We start from the raw sequence: 18,480 nt of genomic DNA on the forward strand, positions 1-18,480 counted from the left end.
CAATAATAACGTTGGGAGGCGTGAGGAAGGTTGATGGTGGAGAGAACTCCTTGCCATATTGACAAGAGCAGAGACCTTTTAGCTGCCTCTAAATAATCCAAGCATCCAAACAACAGAGGTACTTACAAAACAGTACTAGCCAAAAATGTTATTTTATTGTAAATAAAAGTTATACTTTGGCCCGGCTTTGCACTGCAAGCCCCGGTCAGTATAGATATTTATAAAAACAGAAAGACACAAGTGGTTCAAGGTCTTCTGTACACTCCAGGTTCAGTTGATAAACTTCACAATGCGGCTGCTGGCTTATGAGGCACACATGGTCCACTTGTTAAAAATACTTAAGTCCCCCCCCCCCCTTAGGTTCCAATAAATCAAACCACTTACTCTAATACAGACAATTTAAATCTATAGGGAATACTCTGGATTGCAGATCAGCAGATTGAGAAGCAAAATGTGCAATCTTCTAGTCTCCACATAGCAATTTCACAATCATGCTGCTGTGCTGTACAGGCACAGCAATCTTGGTAGAAGCAAATTCTGCAAAAGTCAGTGGGACTTCCTTTCAACTGCTTTGGACTATAATGTAATAACGGTATATTCTTCTCTAAAACTTTACCCTGAATTCAGATATTAGAACAGCCCCCATATCACACATCCAAGAATGCAGCTGTTCTTCTAAAGGCCAGTAAGAGAAGAAATAAAGGCTGTCTGGCAATGGTAGCTTTCTCCAATGCAAAAAGCTATTTTAAGTTGTGTTTGAATCATTCACACCCACAGTAACCAAGACAGAATAATCCTGTTTAGCAGAACATTAAGAGAGTGAACCTGGAGGATACAGAATCGTCACGCCAAGCCCAAAACACCATTATTTTCTTTCCTCACATATGGTTACCATTCCATCTGGGAAAATTTGCAATTTATCCTTCAGCAACCTGTTTTCTCATCTGCACCCATGGGGACAAGAAACTGACTGAAAGCAAAAGTGCAAATGAAAGTATCAGGGGGCCACAAAGTGCTTGAAAATGAGTACGAACAGATTAATGGGGCTTTATACTACAGAAGGAATTTACGGTACTTTCTTACTGGAAATGGTTGAAGGGGGGGGTAAGTTACTGGCCATTTTTTGGTAATTGATTTAGCTGCAATTTTAGGGACAAATCAATCCTTCTAAATTGTTTTGAGTAGTAAATCAATCCATGTGTAACAAGCCAATGTCAAATCCAGGTTGAAGACATCCAATAAAGGTTATGCAAATGGATGTGCCCATCCAGTAACTTAAGTAAGATTTACACTGGTGATGCTGTGCGCTGCAACAATCTAATCAGATTTGTAATAAACCTAACCAGGTCTCCTGGACAAAGCCTATGAACAGATTGCTCATAAAACAACCCATTCCAGATATTTTATTATTGGGATCTATGCTATTTCTATGAAACGAATTCAACATTCCCACTGCCCCAATGGGTGCATGAGGAAACAAAGAGGTATTCTGGCTTAACACATTATGTTATAAAACTATATTCAAATTTTCTGCAAAACCAGCTGCTTCTCTCCCCACTTTTAAAACTCATGAAGGTGTCAATTTCTTTCCCATTCCATAACAGTTGCTATACATATCTATAAAAATCAACAAATACAGCATAAATAAAAAAGATAAGAGGCACCATCATTTGTTTACATGATGTAAAAAGCATAACAAATAGGGAATGATATACACACATTTGTAAAAGTGCATTGCTGACCATACAGGTAATGCTTTGGCTTATTTCTTAGGCTTAATCAGAGGCTCTGGGTCTGGGTTCTGGAGTGTATCATACAAAGGGGGGGCCCAGACAACATAATCACATTATTGGAGACAGGTGGAGGGAAACCCTGCTGCCGGGCATTTGCCAAGTCACAGGATGCACAGACCACAGTCTGGGCTGAGGGTGGGCATGTTTCAGGACAACAAACATTTCAGGCCTCTCTTCAAGTCCTTCAAACATGTTGGCAGGTGAGATAAAGGGGGCGCGTGAGAGAATCACTGCAGGTTTTTTGAGCCTCCATTACCTGAAAGGAACAAATCACGCTACGTACTTCCTTAAATCCTGGATTCCCCCCCGTCAGAAAACAGCATCCAGTCTTAAAAGTAGCATTGTGGAAGCCTGAAAACAGGCATGGCCAAACTTGGCCCTCCAGCTGTTTTGGGACAACTCCCATCATCCCTAGGTAACAGGACCAGTGGTCAGGGTCAAGCCTGCCTTAAACAGAGCAGAGAAGCTACATTAACACCTTATCACTGCTACAAGGAAAGAACTCTTACCTTTGCTACATTTTATTCACATGATGACCGCATTCTGCTTCAGATATACTGCTGCAGGTCTGCTGGAAGCATGTTGGCTTTTAATCAACATGTCAAGCTGGTAGGCTGCCAGCTTGTGATTTAAGTAAACATCTGTAGCCCTGTTAAAAAGCTGAGGGATGGCAGCAATCCTCAACTCTGCAGAGACGAAAACAGCTGGCTACCCTAAGACGGTGCCAATGTGCCTGTCGTAAATGACTCTTGGTTGGAAAGAGGAGGGATAAATTTTACCTCTTTTAAAGGCTAAGAACAGGTGATTGGAAGCATGACACAACAGAAGTACACATTCTTTTTGCAGCACAACACATTGGTCAAATTGTTCAGCTATCCTAGGAAGTGCATTTTTGAAACGAACATTTCTGGAATGTGAGCAAGTCCTTACGTTACACAGGCCCTGTCTGACTGCATCTGGTTCCCAGTCCGAGGTTTTATACGGCAAAACAAGCAAATTTCCCTTGGCCGCTAAACAGTTAGTTGAAAGAGGATACTGCTTAGATTGCCTGCAATGAAGTTTGTCATGACTTCCCCTTTAAAAATCCCCAGGATTCCTAGCCAAAAGATAATGCAGCATTTGAAATCAGGCCTTGTCCCTTTGTTTCACACAACTGCTAGATTAGATGACTCTATGAAAACACAATCACAAGTACAGCTTTTGCATAAATATCTCCCTCGCCTTTGCTGCTCAGGCATGTGTCTTCCATTTATAAAACTATTTTTATCCAAGATCACATGGAAACCTCAAAACAAATGTCTTTATTAGGCTTAGCAGCAGTCTTTCACCTTTCCCTGAAATAAGATCTTGGCAGCACTGGAAATGTCTTTGGTTTGAAGGACTGGCAAAAAACTGAGAATGGCACCAGCGGCTGTTCTGCAGAAAATACCTGGGTGGAAGAAGACATCTAACAGAAATAGAAGAGCCTGAAGTTTCAAAGCAACAGCATTTTCATAGGAAAGCTATTAACTGCTGCATGATAGGCCAGCTGTATGAAACTCCCAATGCGGGGCTCTTTCTCATCAGCTGCAAGCAATAGCTATCCTACGGCAACCCCTGTCTATATCCAGCATGTGATACTCTGTGCTAAAACAATCCATAAAAATGTCACATTCCATGATCTCAATAAATTATGCAAATAAAGTAAAAATCTGTATATATTCTTGTTTTTGATGATTTATTTGGCGTTTGCTCTTTGTGCAAAGGCACTAAGCACATGCCACAACTGCTGTATCCTGCTCAGCCCCCTATGACTTCTAAGAAGTCACTAGGCACCTCTCAAACCCTCCACATTTATTAGAGTTTCTCTGCAGCCATGAAGACCAGAAACTTGTTTTTAAAAGAATTAAATTAAAATAAATAAAAGCTAGAAATACTGAATCTTAGGATGCGGATTTTTGTGCCAGATAATAAATCCTGCGTTAGCACAGTTATTGCATAGACACAGTCCTGAATTGGACCTTCAGACAGCCCTGTCAAAATGAAGCTCGATTCCCTCGTTTCATTCAGGGGCCACTGTTGTGTAGGCCTCGTTGTGCTTGTGTTCCACTGTAACCCCCATCTCATCATCCAGAAATGTGGATAGGAGAGAGTTAAAAGGCAAACAGAAAGAAAGTACAACTCTGCCTCCAGCTCCTTGGGTTTGTCATTATATAAAAAAACAACACTATTCACATATTCTTCTAAATCAATATTTTCTGAACACCTTCAGATGCTGAATACTTAATAAAATATATAATAATTATTATATATAATAACTGAGTCCATGTTCTCTGTGGCACTTGACAATAGTCCTGGGGAACTGCGAAACACAGAATGCTAGCCAACACACATTTTTGTAGCTTTTAGAAGCTATCACAAGTTCTGACACCACAAGGCCCCTTCCACTTTGGACCAGCTTCTGATACACAGCTACATTCAAGTGAGGCGGTTCCTAAGCCGCTCCCAGCTCATGTGCTTGTGGGAAGCATACCACCAAACCTTCCATGGCGGCAGCACAGGTAAGGACAGAGATGCAGATGTAGGTTGCACAGCTACTAGAAGCATCAATCCAAAGAAGAATCTATCCAAATAAAAGCAACTGACGTCCCTGCCTTGCTCCTCAAACACCGACCGCCTCTCTAGGCAAATAAGACAGCTGTGCCAGCATTTATTTGGAGCTGCTGCTCGGATAAGGGCCACAGCACAGCATCCTCCCAAGGAGAAAATGCTAAAAGCCAAGGAAGAAGTACTGTTTCTGGGGAGGACAATTCAGTATGGGAGCTGTGCAAAGGGATGCTGGAGCAGCTCTTCAGCTGAGGGTCTCTGCCGGGCTTCGACAAAGATCCGCTTTATAAAGTCCCGGCAAGTTTCTGAAATGTGGGAAGGCAGCTGGGGGTTAGTTGGCTGTGTGGCAATCTTGAAAATGGCTGCCATGGCTTCATACTCTGCCCAGGGCGGCTTCTCTGTTAGCATCTCCACAACAGTACAGGCAAGGCTCCTGGGAATGGGAGAACATAGAATTCAATTATCTGTATTAGAAAACGAAAGGCAGTGCTGGAGTTTCTTGTGGCAGTTCCCGTGACACCCACACAACGGACACAATCGAGATAAATTAAGGAGGAGAAGTGGAGTTAGCCTGTTGCAACCTAAAAACAACAGCAAGGAAGCTTGTGGCACCTTACTAACAAATATATTGGGGCATAAGCTTTTGTGGATCATTTAGGAGGATCAGGACATAGAGGGCTGAATAGATAACCAGTATCAAACAAAGCTGAAAAAGAAAGTGACTCAGAAGCCATATTATTTTAAAATTCTTCATCTCTTTGGCCAAGTCAAACTACGCCAGATCCAACTTTCAATTCTGAATGAAGCTAGAGAAAATGACAAATGTTCTTACAACATAACTCAACTGGAGAAATAGCTTTGTCTGGAGATCCACTGAACTCACACAACTCATTTTATTCCTACAGTACACATGTACAGAAGTTAATTCTATCAGAGTTCAGCCCTGGAAATTCAAAGAAAAGGCCACAGAAGAATGGCTTGAAGCTCTTCCAGATGTGGCCACAGCAGGAGCTTTAATTTTTTTTATTAAAAAAACGTAAGAGGCAGCCCAAATGCCAGCCTTGCAGATATGCGATAAAGGACACACTCAGAAATTTGTCAAGGACACATTTGTAGACACTTGTTTAGCTTCTTAGGAGGAGAGACAAGAATTGAGCATGAAGAACACTTCTCAAGGCATAATTAATTGAAGAAAGGATGGGGTATACATAAATAATAATAATAATAATAATTTATTATTTGTACCCCGCCCATCTGGCTGGGTTTCCCCAGCCACTCTGGGCGGCTTCCATAGAAAACCAAAAATACACTAAAATATCACAGATTAAAAACTTCCCTGAACAGGGCATAAAGATAATGATGATCGAAAAACTGCTCTTGGTTCTAAAAGTTCAGCCCCTTATCACTGAAAAGCTACCCTTACACACCTAGAGTTAGTGGTCAGAGGGTCAGCCACCTCTTACAACATAAAATTAATCCTTGCTAGGAACTCAGTCCCTGCCCAAACACAGAGCAGATACAAGCAGCTGCAAGACTAACAAAGTATGTCATTTGAGTCAGGGGTATTCTGGACAAAAATGTCACTTTCCTTTTCCAGAAATGTTCCTTGTACTCCTAGTAAGAAGGTTAAAAGCTTATGTACTTCAGGTACACAGAAATCCTGGCTAGAACTATGCACCAAGCAAACAGAACAAAGCAACTTCTCACCAGACGTCAGCTTTTCTTCCATAACCCTCGCCACTGATCACCTCTGGACTCATCCAATAGGGCGTGCCAGTGACAGAACGGATGCCGGTCCCAGACATGCAGATTGTCTGCAGCCGTTTGCTGGCCCCAAAGTCCCCAAGCTTCACATTGCCAGCAGAGTCCCGGAGAATATTGGCTCCTGAGAAGGGGGAAGGAAGGAGGGGGAGGGAGAGGGAAGCAACAGTGATTCAAAGTCTTTCACTGACTCTACCTTGCAGGGTATTAGCAGTCAATACATGAAGAGGGGAGCAAAGAAGAGGAAGAGACCAGGTTGAGGGAACTGGCCCAAGTCACGTGGGCATCTCTTACCCTTTATATCCCTATGTACAATCATGTTGCTGTGAAGGTAACAGACTCCTTCAAGAATCTGCCGAGTGTACTTCCGGGTCACATTTTCCGTCAGTGCACCATAGGCCTTCAGCTGGTCTTTGACAGAACCCTTCACAGGAAAAGCAGGAAAGGTATTGAAGAGGGCTTCAACAACAAGGAAATAATCTTGCAAATCCACTGCAGGTCAGAAGCAGACGGCAATCACTTTCTAGAGGACTAGCTCAATTCTTACCCCTGGCATGTACTCCATGAATATGCTCAGGGTCTTCTCTGCTCGGTCCCTCAAGCACCCATAATACTGGACAATGCGCTCATGCTGAAGGTTCTTCAACAGCTGAATTTCACACTCCAAAGCACTCACTTCCTGCAGGCATGAAGAGAGCCAGTTAGTTCATTGCGCTAAGAATGTGTGTGCCTGCATGCTCCCCCACTGAGGAAGATGTTGTGGTTTGTTAAATCAGTTTCCCATTATGTCCAAACTGGGAAAAACTGTAGGATAAAGCACTTTTTCATACCAGACAGCTGACTACTGAACCACATTTGAACTTGGCAGCAGTGACAAGTTCTCAGCAAGAACTTGCCTAGAAATTAGTTTTCCCACTATTTGAAGTTATTAACAATTTCCACTCTGAATTATTTCTATTAGGGTGGCAACCAGATTAACAAAATGGTTACTATTAGCTGATTAATAGGGGTCAAAGACCAGTAAAGAGGCAGGTGCTTAGCTTCTCCAGCCTACTTGGGGAAAGGTGTTGGTTACTTGTGCTAGCCAATGGTAAAGGGAAAGGTGACGTGGTGAAGTTTTGTGAATAATTTGGCAGTCTTGAGTGCAGTGGGATTGCATTTGGGGATTCTAAGGGAAAGAACGAACCATGATATCTCTATACAAACCATGCTTCGTTCGAAGGTCTGTTACTTAGCATGGTATTTCCAAATGTTCCCAGTGCTATCGTTCAAGTACCTTGCTTGTTTCAGGACTGTCTGGGTCAAACTGGACCTGTTTCGCTGCAAGTTCTCTGGCTGTATCCACATCGTAGCACAAGTACACACGGCCAAATGCACCTTGTCCCAGGAGCTTCCCTCGCCGCCAATTAACTGGGGCACTTGGAGCTGCCAAATACAGAAGGAATTCTCAGTTTATAATGTCATCCTCAAGAATAGTCTCCTACACCCATCAACAGATGCTATTTATACCTGCATTACTAAATGCAGGGGAGATAATTCCAGTCTCCAGGCTAGAGATGCCACCTATCAAAGATTCAAGGTGTGGCATATAATGTTTGGCTCTGACGATAGAGTTTTTAAAACTTGACTTCTGCTTGATGGGCCTTTAGGACCACAACATCAGATTTTCACACATTTCTCTCCGTCCTTCTGCAGTTTATAAGAACTGATATTAAACATCAAACAGTTCGATGTAGCGTCGCGCTCTATCTCGTCAGCAGCCCCAGGAAAGCTCATAAGCATGACAAGACATAGCATCTCATATTATTGTTCATTCTTAGTACCTGGTAAACAGAAGCTTTATTCCAAACCCTCAGGGTGTAGAGCCACTGACTGTCAATTTTATCTGTTAAAAAGCCACCTGTGTTAGCGGCCACCACAAAACCTTGTATCAGTTTGAACAAGTGCTTCCTTTTGTCCATCTTGAATGCACTGGAAAGCACAATAGTGCTGCATTTCGCTATCTGGAACAGCCTGCTTACATTTGGTTGGAATGTTCCTCTCTTGCACGGTGAGGGCATTCTCACTGTCCGCACTCCGCAGGCGACCCCGGGGGTCCAGATACTGCACTGCTAGGCCAAGGTTCTCCCCATTGGTGCTCAAGGAGCGGCTTGATGGCACTAGCGTGAAGAGGTTACCCTGGTGACGTCGAATACGTGGGAAGGTCCTCCGTCCTGTTAGAAAACGTTATGAAAGAAAAGTTTGCAAATAAAACTGTCTGGATACAGAGTGGGGGTAGGGAATCAGGACTGGGGACAGAGCAAGAAGCCTTTGCAGGCATGACTTCTGAGTTTGCAAAAACCTAAGCATTGGACAACTCTGCTCTGGATTAATCTTGTAGTGCACAGGCCAACAACTTGCTTCACCAGAGGTTCGCATGCAAGAAACAGAGTTTCTCTCTGTTCTTCTTGAGCTATTCAACTACAGGAAAAGAGAAGGAAGGAGAGTCATATTCTCACTTGTATTTGTCACTCCTCCTGCTTCCAGTGAGTTCTCCCAAGCAATTTCAAGAAAAGTGAGTCAGAGAAGCAGAGAGAGGCATAGTCACTAGGGAAAAGCAGATAGTTCCCCTTGGGAGAGATGTCTAACGGCAACCCTATCATTAAGATAAAAAGCAGGGTGCTTCCTTCCTGTGCAAGCAAACCCACCGTCATTATAATCTTTGTGCTGCATGGAGACATGGTAACGCCGAGGGTAGGTCCCTCCTTTCTCTGCTTTGTCATAGATTTGATTCTCACGATCTGGATAGAGGGAGACAAAGCAAAACAAGTTAACTTATGGAACATGCACAGATGAATGACCCAAAGGGGAGGGAAATCCACGAGTCTCATGACTGGAAGAAAAGGTTCGCTAAATATGTTTAAATCTTAAATTCTAGAACCCATTGAAGTATGCAGATCACTGAAATCGAGCTCCTTTTCCACTGAGATGGCAGGGCAGTTGGCACACAGCACTTTGTCTGAAAAATGCAGCCCACAGTATAACTTATTAGCTTATTTTCATATTTGCCCTTCTGGTAAGTTAAAGTTTCTTCGTTTCAGTCAACCTCCTCCTTACAGGTGGTTTCAGGAGGGAAGAGAACCCAATGCATAAGCACGTATCCTGAAAACTGTTAATGCTCTCCCTGACCCAGCAACATTCAACTGATCAGTGGCAAAGGAATGGGAGAGGAAAACGAGATGTGGCTCCACATCTGTATCTTCCACCCTGATTAGACTGGAAGCCAGGTAACTGCAGGCAAGTGACAGAGAAGTTGTCTGCACATTTCAAAATGTCTTTCTGCAATCGGAAAAGAGAATATAGCATTTTGACTAGGAGCAGCCAACACACAACAGAGAAACAAACAAGGTAGGAGTTTCTTTCTCCTGTTATCTGTCAACAACCATCAGCTCAAATAATTATTTTTAAAACTATAGAGACATACCTGAAAAATCCTGCCTGTTGTCTGGGAAACTCTGGGCCCTGGACATACAGGATTTTCTGTAGGAAAGACTGTTTGGAGGGAGAAAGAATTAAGATTTGTACCTATAAACTGGGCTAAGAATGGCCTTAATGTGATGCCCCTCTCACGACTTAGGAAGAAGCTGGATAGCCTAAACCTAAATAAATTACAATAATTTATTCACATCCAATGCAGTATTGTGGGATTTCTGCATATAAACATATGCATAACTGAACAGAGAATTTACACAATCTGTTGGGTTCCCCCATCTACAAACTGGGTATCACTTTCAGAAAAATTCAGCCAGGGCACATAGCTAACTGTAAAATTCCCACCCCAAAGATGCAATCAATTTTTTAGCATATATTTTAAATTTAAAATATCTTTTACATTTTTAAAAATATACGATCCAGTTTCCTCCCTCGTTGGGCAAAATACAGCTTTCCTCATTATAGTAATGCAAGTTATCCAGCTAAACAATCTGGATCTATTCCCATTTGATTTTTGTCATCAAAGAACCTGATTTGGTTACCCTGATGCAATGCGATAACCTATGACAAGGGGACTGAAACACTACTAGTTATCCTGGACCTCTTGGCAGCTTTCAATATCAGATACCATAGAGCGGAGGCATTCTGTTCAGGTGTGGCAAGGTACAGGGCAGGTAGCCAAGAGTCAGGAACACGGAGAGCTCATATGGAGCAAGCTTTGGGATGTGGCTGGATATCAGATTCACCTAAGCTGGATACTGGAAACAAAGATCAGCAAGTGTTGCTTCAGCACTGGTCTTTTATATAGTATGGCAGAGAGTGGTGAAGCCCTGTTTCCTAGAAGAAAACCTGATCGTGCTTTAAAGAGGCTGTATTCTATGACATAGGCATGTGCTGCAGAAGGGTGGAATGTTTCCTGTGTCCCCTAAAAATGGAAAAGTGGAAGACTGGCTCCCTTCTTAGACTGCTAGTAGTTATGAGGAAGAGTTATCCAGCACCAAAGAGAGGGGAAAGCTATCTCCTCTGGAATCAGAATTGGATTCTGAGGCATGACGGGTTTGGGGGCACTGTGGTTCCACTCCTACTTAAATTCCAGAAGGTAGTGCTGGAAGAATACTGCTTGTCCTCCTGTGCTTATAGGGTCCTGCAGGGTTCCATTTCATCTCCCATACTTTTTAACATCTACATGAAACTGCCGGCCAGGTCATCTAGGGCTCTGAAGTAAGGTGTCATCAGTATACCAATGACTAGTATTTCTCTCATCATATTCAAGTGAAGCGGTAGAGGTGCTGAACCCATGCTTACAACAGTAAGGGACTGTATGGAGGCCAATAAAATGAATTTAGTGGTAAACTAAATCCGTTTTGACTTTGACTACCAAACTTTTAGAAGACATCTGAAGGCAGCCCTGTTTAGGGAAGCTTTTAATGTTTAATTGGTTATTGTATTTTAGTGTTCTGTTGGAAGCTGCCCAGAGGTGGCTGGGGGGACCCAGCCAGATGGGTGGGGTATGTATGTATGTACAGTGGTGCCCCGCAAGACGAATGCCTCGCAAGACGGAGAACTCGCTAGACGAAAGGGTTTTCCGTTTTTTGAGCTGCTTCGCAAAACGAATTTCCCTATGGGCTTGCTTCGCAAGACAAAAACGTCTTGCAAGTTTGTTTCCTTTTTCTTAACACCGTTAATACAGTTGCAACTTGACTTCGAGGAGCAACTCATAGAACGCAGTGTACATTGTAGCCTTTTTTGAGGTTTTTAAAGACTTTGGTGATTTTTGAAGCTTTTCCAAAACTTCTTTTGCAGCCATTTGGTAAGTTAAGCTTTTAAAACTTTTTTGGGGGGTTTTGGATTTTGGGTTGGGGTGTTTGGAATTCAAGGACTTGGTGTTGGGGAGGGGTTTGCAAGAATCTGGAAGCTTGTGTGTGTTTTTTCTGCATTTTTATGATTTTTTGTGACCATTGGGGCACTCTGCTGTTTTTTTAAAAAAATTCTGGATTTGAATTTTGAAATGCTCTTTACAGTATGTGTGACTTTAAAGAGCACTTAATAAACTCTTGTTGTACCAAATTTGGCTTTGTTTGGACTTTTTTTGACCATAGGAACGCAATAATTGATTTTCAATGCATTCCTATGGGATTTCGTGCTTCGCAAGACGAAGAATTCGCTAGACGAAAAAATTCGCGGAACGAATTAATTTCATCTTGCGAGGCACCAATGTATGTATGTATAAATAAATAAATATAATAATAATAATAATAATAATAATAATAATAATAATAATAAATTTACTACAGGGTCTATGCCAGGAATAGACTAACAATATCTGTACCTCCAGAAGCAAAGAAATGCCAGAAGCAAAGAAATAGATGTAACTGAATTCATCTGGATAGCTCAGTCGGTAGAGCATGAAACTCTGAATCTTAGGATCGTGAATTTGAGCCCCACGTTGGGCAAATGATTCCTGCATTGCAGGGGGTTGGACTAGATGACCCTTGTGGCCCCTTCCAACTCTACGATTCTATGAAGAAAAGAGCTAACACAAATGAGACAAGACAAATAATGCTGGAGAGAGAAACACCCCAAGGTTCCCTGTCAATCTCACATGAAGGAAAATTCATTAGCAACCCAAACATGCTGAGGAGAAATTGGACGACAGCAAAATCAATTCCAAACCCATTAAGGTCCATACCTGTCTCCTGATTGGCCCAACGACTGACAACTGCCAGATATAGAGTTTTCAGCACTGCTTAAAGGATCCAGCATCTAGGAGAGGTCACAGAAAGTCAAACTGAATATAATCTAAGACACAATACAATAAAAAAGGCAGAATGGAGAATTCTACGAAGAAAGTTGGGAAAGGGCTGTGGCTCAGACAGCATGTGCTATGCATGTAGATGGTCTCAGGTTCAATCCATAGCATTTCCTGATAAAGCTGGAAGAGACTCTTGTTTGAGACCACAAGAAACTGCTGACAGGGTAGAAAATACTGAGCTGGGTGGACCAGAGGCATGACATGGTATAAAGGCAGCTTCTCAAAGCTGAGGAGCACTTTACTGAACTCACGCATTGTTCATTGGTCTCCGGAATGAATTCTCCTTCGCTGTTGATGCTGGTGTAGGACCCTTGACGAGCGATTCGTTGCTGCCTCTCTGGTACATACCCTGGAGGTGGTGAACTTCGACCTGTGGTCTGAGAACCTGAAGATTTTGAAATGCTTATTAAAAGGATGCACAAGGTCAAGAGCACCTGAGGGGAGGAGGGACAGAATTGTTCTTTCCTGCATTTTTGAAAGACTCAGGGACAATGTTATTCAGAGTAACTGCAAAGAGACAACTGAGAGACTCGGGAGTGTATCCTATGATATTAGATAATTGACATGTTGGCAGCCCCATCCACCTGTCAAAAGTGGCTTGTGGAGGGTGGGGCAGTTCCGTGTCTAGTCCATTGGCCGGATTCACTTCCCCACCCCTGGAATAGAGAAAAGGCTATTCTTTAGTGTGCATTTCTTCTAAACAAAAGGCCATCATTTTATACCTGCTGCGCTTGACGCTTAGTTCAATTATTTTATGGAAATTCAAATGTGGGCTCTTGCTAACATAGGAACGCTAGAAGTTATGCTGTCTAAATCCCTTAGAAGTATTTTCTCTGTTACAGGGTGTGTTTTGGATGCTGCTCTGCAGTTTAAAAGTAGTCTCCCCCCCGTTCTCACATTTGACTATTGACTCTGATCAGATTTAACCCTTCTGGCTTCTTTTCTTTAGTTCTGCTTGATTCACATGGAAGCAGTTGGATGAAACTATTAAGTAACGAATTGCCAACCTTCTCGGACCAGCAGGCACATTTTGAATTTTAAGAGTGTGCTGGGGGTGCCTGTCACAAAATGGCTGCCACAGGGGCACAATGTAACTCAAAATTAAAGAGATTAGAGCCATCACTACCTTCTCCACCCTACCCGAGACAACCTCATACTTTGTGTGAGAAGTCACCTATGCCTTGCTGGTTCTGAGAATCTTCGCACTTTATATTGTCAGTATGCTGAAATACCCAACCTCAAGCAGAGCTGCCTCCGTATGACTGTTTCAAATTTTAAAATAAGCCTGCAGATTTCTCTTAAAATTTTGGGTTTAAAGAGTTCCAGGTTACCAGATTTTAAAGGATAATATATATTTAGCATGTACAGTGGTACCTCGGTTTAAGAACAGCCCTGTTTATGAACTATTCGGTAAAAAAACTCCGCAAAACCGGAAGTAGTGTTCCAGTTAGCGAACTTTACCTCGGTTTATGAACAGAAGGTGGAAGGGCACCGGTGGCGGGAGGCCTCATTAGGGAAAGTGCACTTCAGTTTAAGAATGGCTTTGGTTTAAGAACGGACTTCCAGAACGAATTAAGTTTGTAAACCGAGGTACCACTGTATTCAAAAAGAATTCTTTTTGTTCCTTACAATGAAAACTTGCAATACACTAGCACCATCTTCTGGCTAATGGAGGAAGCAGGAGGCTATCATATTGTGTTGTGAGTCAAGGGTAAGCTCCTTTTCAAACCATGGAACAAGGTTTTCAAATAAGGAATTAAGCCCTCTTTCAGGTCGAGAGTGGATTCTCTTTTTTCCATGGAGCACTTTCATCACAATGGTCAAGATGACCTGTCATAGCACCATCCCTCATTCTCCTGAAGATCACCGAGATAGGAGTGTATTAAATTATTTTATAAGTATTTTTTTCTTTACAAATTGTTTGAAGGCAGACACGTTATCTGCTTAAGGGTTAGTTCCCCATGCCCTTTAAAACTGTGCTTGTAAATCCATTATTACTTCTATCCTGTTTTTCTATAACAGCCTGCACTTAAAACAAATAAAATGTTAAAACAAACACACACAAATATTCCTTACATTAACAACTAAGCAGCAGCATGAAACCAAGAAAACTTTAAAAATAGCAGAGCAGTATTAGCCTGTCTGAGTGAATAAGTCGTCTAAATCTACGTAAATGCAGAAAGAAAGGAAGCCTTTCTTTCTCCCAGCGTTTCTCCCAGAAGACGGCTATTCCAGAGTCTTGGTGCCACCATTGAAAAGGTCTGCTACTTGTACTTGCCTAACGTACTTCCAATGGTAAGGGGTTAGAGAGCAGGTTCTCCAAGCCAGTCTTAGGTTCCTGGCATCCATCTGTCTTAGGAGGCAATGGAGGAGTGTGCCTTTGGGGATGGACTCAGGGGATAGACAAAGGTGCTGTCAGGGAACTGTCATCGGCTCAGAGGCGAGAAATAGAAGGGCAGTTGTGTTACAGGGAGCCTCCAAAAATCTTGCGAAGCAGTTCCTCTTCCGGGGAGGAGGAAAGCCCCACCTCCAGTGGAGAAGAGGTGCAAGGACCAGAGGATGCTGGTAGGAGCCTTAACACTGCTCCTGGGCAAGCTGGACAGGAGGGAAACACGCCCTTGCCATTGCCCATCCTGCGCAGTAGTTTGGGGTGCAGAGAGGGGAGGGGACGTTATGTTGAGGGAAGTCTAAAAAAAGACCACTCCTGGATTCTGCTAGTGATTGAGCCAGACATGAGCATTGGGCTCTTCACTGTAAATAGTTTTGCACCAAAATAAAGCCTGTAAAACACAGGTCGGAGTCCTGCCTGGTTACTTTCGAGCAACCGCAACAGCCACCTGACAGGTGCCCTTGAAATTACCAGGTTCGATGCTATTAAGCAACTGGAGGAGCAGGAGAGGACAGAAGAGATGTGACCCCGTGGGAAACTCAATAAACCTGCTGCATCTGGAACTCGGTGCGCAGAGTGCAGCTGAATGGGACACAGCTGTGGGCAGCCTAAGGAAGTACCAGCCACCTTGGGCCTGCCCATAAAAAGCAAGTCTAGAGTGAGAGACTAAGGTGACACCAGCTGTTTCCCAGAACCTTTCTCGTTGTGAGACTTTTGTGAGTGATCTGAGAGTTTGTTGGAGCCTGGATGAGTAACCGGAGGCTGTGAGGGGAGGGTGCATCAGAAGGAAAATGAATATATATATATATATATATATATATGCGCGCAACTTTGTTTTAATGTAATAATTTTATATGTAACTGTTTTTTGTAATATTTTGTTTGACTGCTGTTGCTTCAGCATTTTGTACACTGCTTAGATATTTTGAATATATTAAGTTATATAGAAATAAAATAATCAATAAAATCAATAATCTATTAAAGATTTCAAAAATAAGCACCTGTGCTTTAACTTGAGCCCAGAAACAAACAGGTAACCAATGTAGTTAATATTAGATCGGTGTCATATGGTACAATTGTTGGCTTCCAGAACATTCTAGTAGCCACATTTGGGAACAACTGTAGACTCTGGACCATATTTGAAGGCAGCAACACAGAGAACAGTGCAGTAATCCAATATGGATGAATAAAACTGATTTGGAACAAAAACTGGAATCGGAGCCCAATATCATGGGCCCCTTGGCTCGGTCAGGATCCGGCACACACAGCTCCAAGCTCAAGAGGAAGGAGAAGCAGCAGATGGGGGGCTGGAAGGTCCTCCTCTTGTGGTTTCAAATGTCAGAGAGAAGGAAGATGATCTGCTGGTTCTCTCCCATGCTGCTGCTGCAGAACCTTATCCGGGAGAAGGAAGGACTTTGGCTAGCCAGAGGGAGAGGCTGAACAGGAAGAAGTGCTGGCACAGCTGGACAACATAGTAGTGTCACTGAGAGACAGGTGCCACTTATGAAGGCGAATCAGATGTACCCACTCTGACAGAGCACGTATATGTGTGCATAGCAAAACCACAGGCAGAGAGAGTCTTGCGAGTGAGCTTGCACCACTCCCATCTTTAAAAGTTTGGCAGGAGGGCCATATCAACCGCTGGTACAACATCACAGCTTCCTTTAAGGATATGAACCACTTGCCCTGCTCATGTAACTTAGAACCTTGACTCCTGGACCATATGTTTGCTTGTGGACATGTACTGCTATTAGACTGAATAAAGACCTCTTCCTTACTTTCAAATAAGAGTTGCTGTCATTGGGTTTGGGGATGGAGGCCTGACACCTAAAACCTAAAGTTTTTTGTTCCAATAATGTTGACTTTCAAGTCAGCAGCAAGAGACTGTCCTAGAAGACTGAATTGTCCTCTTATGATTTCTTAATATTTCTCTCCACATGTATATGTATGTGTGCGCAACTGAAAATGACGGTTCAAATATCTGATAAAAAGGGAAAAAGGGAAACTTTAGAGGCTGTAAGTCACAGCCTAAAGTGTTTGGAAGAACAGAATAGACTGAATTTAATGTCAAAATTTTGGCTTCCAGGCCACTAGTACTCACTGATGGACAAGTGCCTGCTTCTGGTTTCGGGAGGCTGGAAGGCAGTGTTCACATCTCCCATGGACTGAGAAGTTTTGATTCTGACTTGCTTTGGCATTCCAGAATGGGATGATGAACTGGTCTGTTGGGGAGGGAGAAAAAAAATAAGCAATTTGAGTTTGGAGGGACTTAATATTTTAATTCCACGGACAAGCAGCCCAGGGAGGAAAAAAGGATCGTTGCAACTAGAAATGCAGTCTGAAATATATTCCCATTTGCTCTGGGGGGTCAGATCATGTAGTTTGGTGGTCTATACAAAACAGTGGGCTCTACAGATGCTTCCTTTGCTTTCCAGCTGGGATGATAAAGCCTGCTTTCCATTGTTGGGCTTTCGATTTATTGCAACAAGGCTCTGAGTGGAACAGGAGACCAAACCCACCTTGTGGACTAGGCATCGCTGTTTTGCTTAATGACTGGTAAGGGCTTACAGCAAAAATGAGACAGCCGCACATTATGTTATTTTTACTTACATGGTTTCTGTCCTGAGACAGCAGTAATATTCTAAGGCGTTTCACATTTGCACTTCGGTCTAACAGATCTATTGCCTTATCGAGGTCATCTTGACTTTTCAAAGGAATAGATAACTACAATGCAAGAAAACAGGCACTCAGTTAGTAAAAAAATTACATTTTAAATCCTCCAGGCAACAAAGGGATGAAATAGTGAGACAGCAAGATAGAAATTTAAATGCTCTTAGGTTGAATTATGTATACCTGCTTGAGAGTAAGCCCAGTGAACTAACAGACTTACTCTGAATTGAACTTACAAAGGCTCAAGGCTGTAAACAAGTTATAGTACCCCTGAATATCCGGATATATTTCTGGTTGTGTTATTTTTGCGGGCAGGTAATATTCCACGCACAATCTTCTTGATACAGACTGCAAAAAACTCAAAACCGTCTCAGAAGGGGTGGAGTGGGGGTCAGAGAGAGGAGAGAATAGAATAGAACAGACCTTTATTGTCACTACACCACCTGTGTGCAGTGCATTTAAACGAGCCCCCCCCCCAACATACACTCAGTCTTGTTAGCACTCTGTGTGCTTGTTGGAAGTCAATTGCACCACTAAATTTTTTTTCCATTCAGCAGCCCAACAGCCCACGGGTGTTAACCTGTTGGTGCGGCTGACTATACTTCTGTATCTCCTGCCCGAAGGCAGGAGATTAAAGAGGTGCTGGCCGGGGTGTGAGTCGTCCCTAATAATTTTCCTTGCTCTCCTGAGGCAGATACGATACAGTGGTAGCTCTGGATGCGAATGGGATCCGTTCTGGAGCTCCGTTTGCATCCAGAAGCAAATGCAACCCGCGCCCACGTGTCGTGATTCGCCACTTTTGCGCATGACCTCATTTTGACCGTCTGCGCGAGCGGCGGAACCCGGAAGTAATGTGCTCTGTTACTTCCGGGTCGCCGCAGCGCGCAACCCGAAAATACTTATCCCGAAGCTACTTCAACCCGAGGTATGACTGTACTTAACATCTGTTTAGTGATTTCAAGTGTTTCAAATGCTATGTATTATCTCGTTCTAATCTTT

At 42.9% G+C, this 18,480-nt stretch overlaps 1 protein-coding gene across 1 annotated transcript in view; it reads right to left on the minus strand.

Moving 5' to 3' along the window:
* Positions 1–133: 133 nt before the first annotated feature.
* MAP3K3 (mitogen-activated protein kinase kinase kinase 3) overlaps positions 134–18,480 on the minus strand; it is a 37,528-nt gene continuing 19,181 nt past the window's right edge. The window contains exons 6-17 of the mRNA XM_083582915.1: positions 17,422–17,535; positions 16,913–17,033; positions 12,675–12,808; positions 12,301–12,374; positions 9,604–9,671; positions 8,828–8,920; positions 8,162–8,353; positions 7,417–7,565; positions 6,688–6,819; positions 6,435–6,564; positions 6,087–6,264; positions 134–4,812 (exon numbers count right to left, since the gene is read on the minus strand). Of these exons, the coding sequence (XP_083439041.1) occupies positions 4,584–4,812; positions 6,087–6,264; positions 6,435–6,564; positions 6,688–6,819; positions 7,417–7,565; positions 8,162–8,353; positions 8,828–8,920; positions 9,604–9,671; positions 12,301–12,374; positions 12,675–12,808; positions 16,913–17,033; positions 17,422–17,535 (1,614 nt within the window). The 3' untranslated portion in view covers positions 134–4,583. The remainder of the gene's footprint in view (positions 4,813–6,086; positions 6,265–6,434; positions 6,565–6,687; positions 6,820–7,416; positions 7,566–8,161; positions 8,354–8,827; positions 8,921–9,603; positions 9,672–12,300; positions 12,375–12,674; positions 12,809–16,912; positions 17,034–17,421; positions 17,536–18,480) is intronic.

Source organism: Podarcis filfolensis (assembly GCF_964270895.1).
Source record: "Podarcis filfolensis genome assembly, chromosome: 13".
In the NCBI taxonomy this organism is placed as follows: domain Eukaryota; kingdom Metazoa; phylum Chordata; class Lepidosauria; order Squamata; family Lacertidae; genus Podarcis; species Podarcis filfolensis.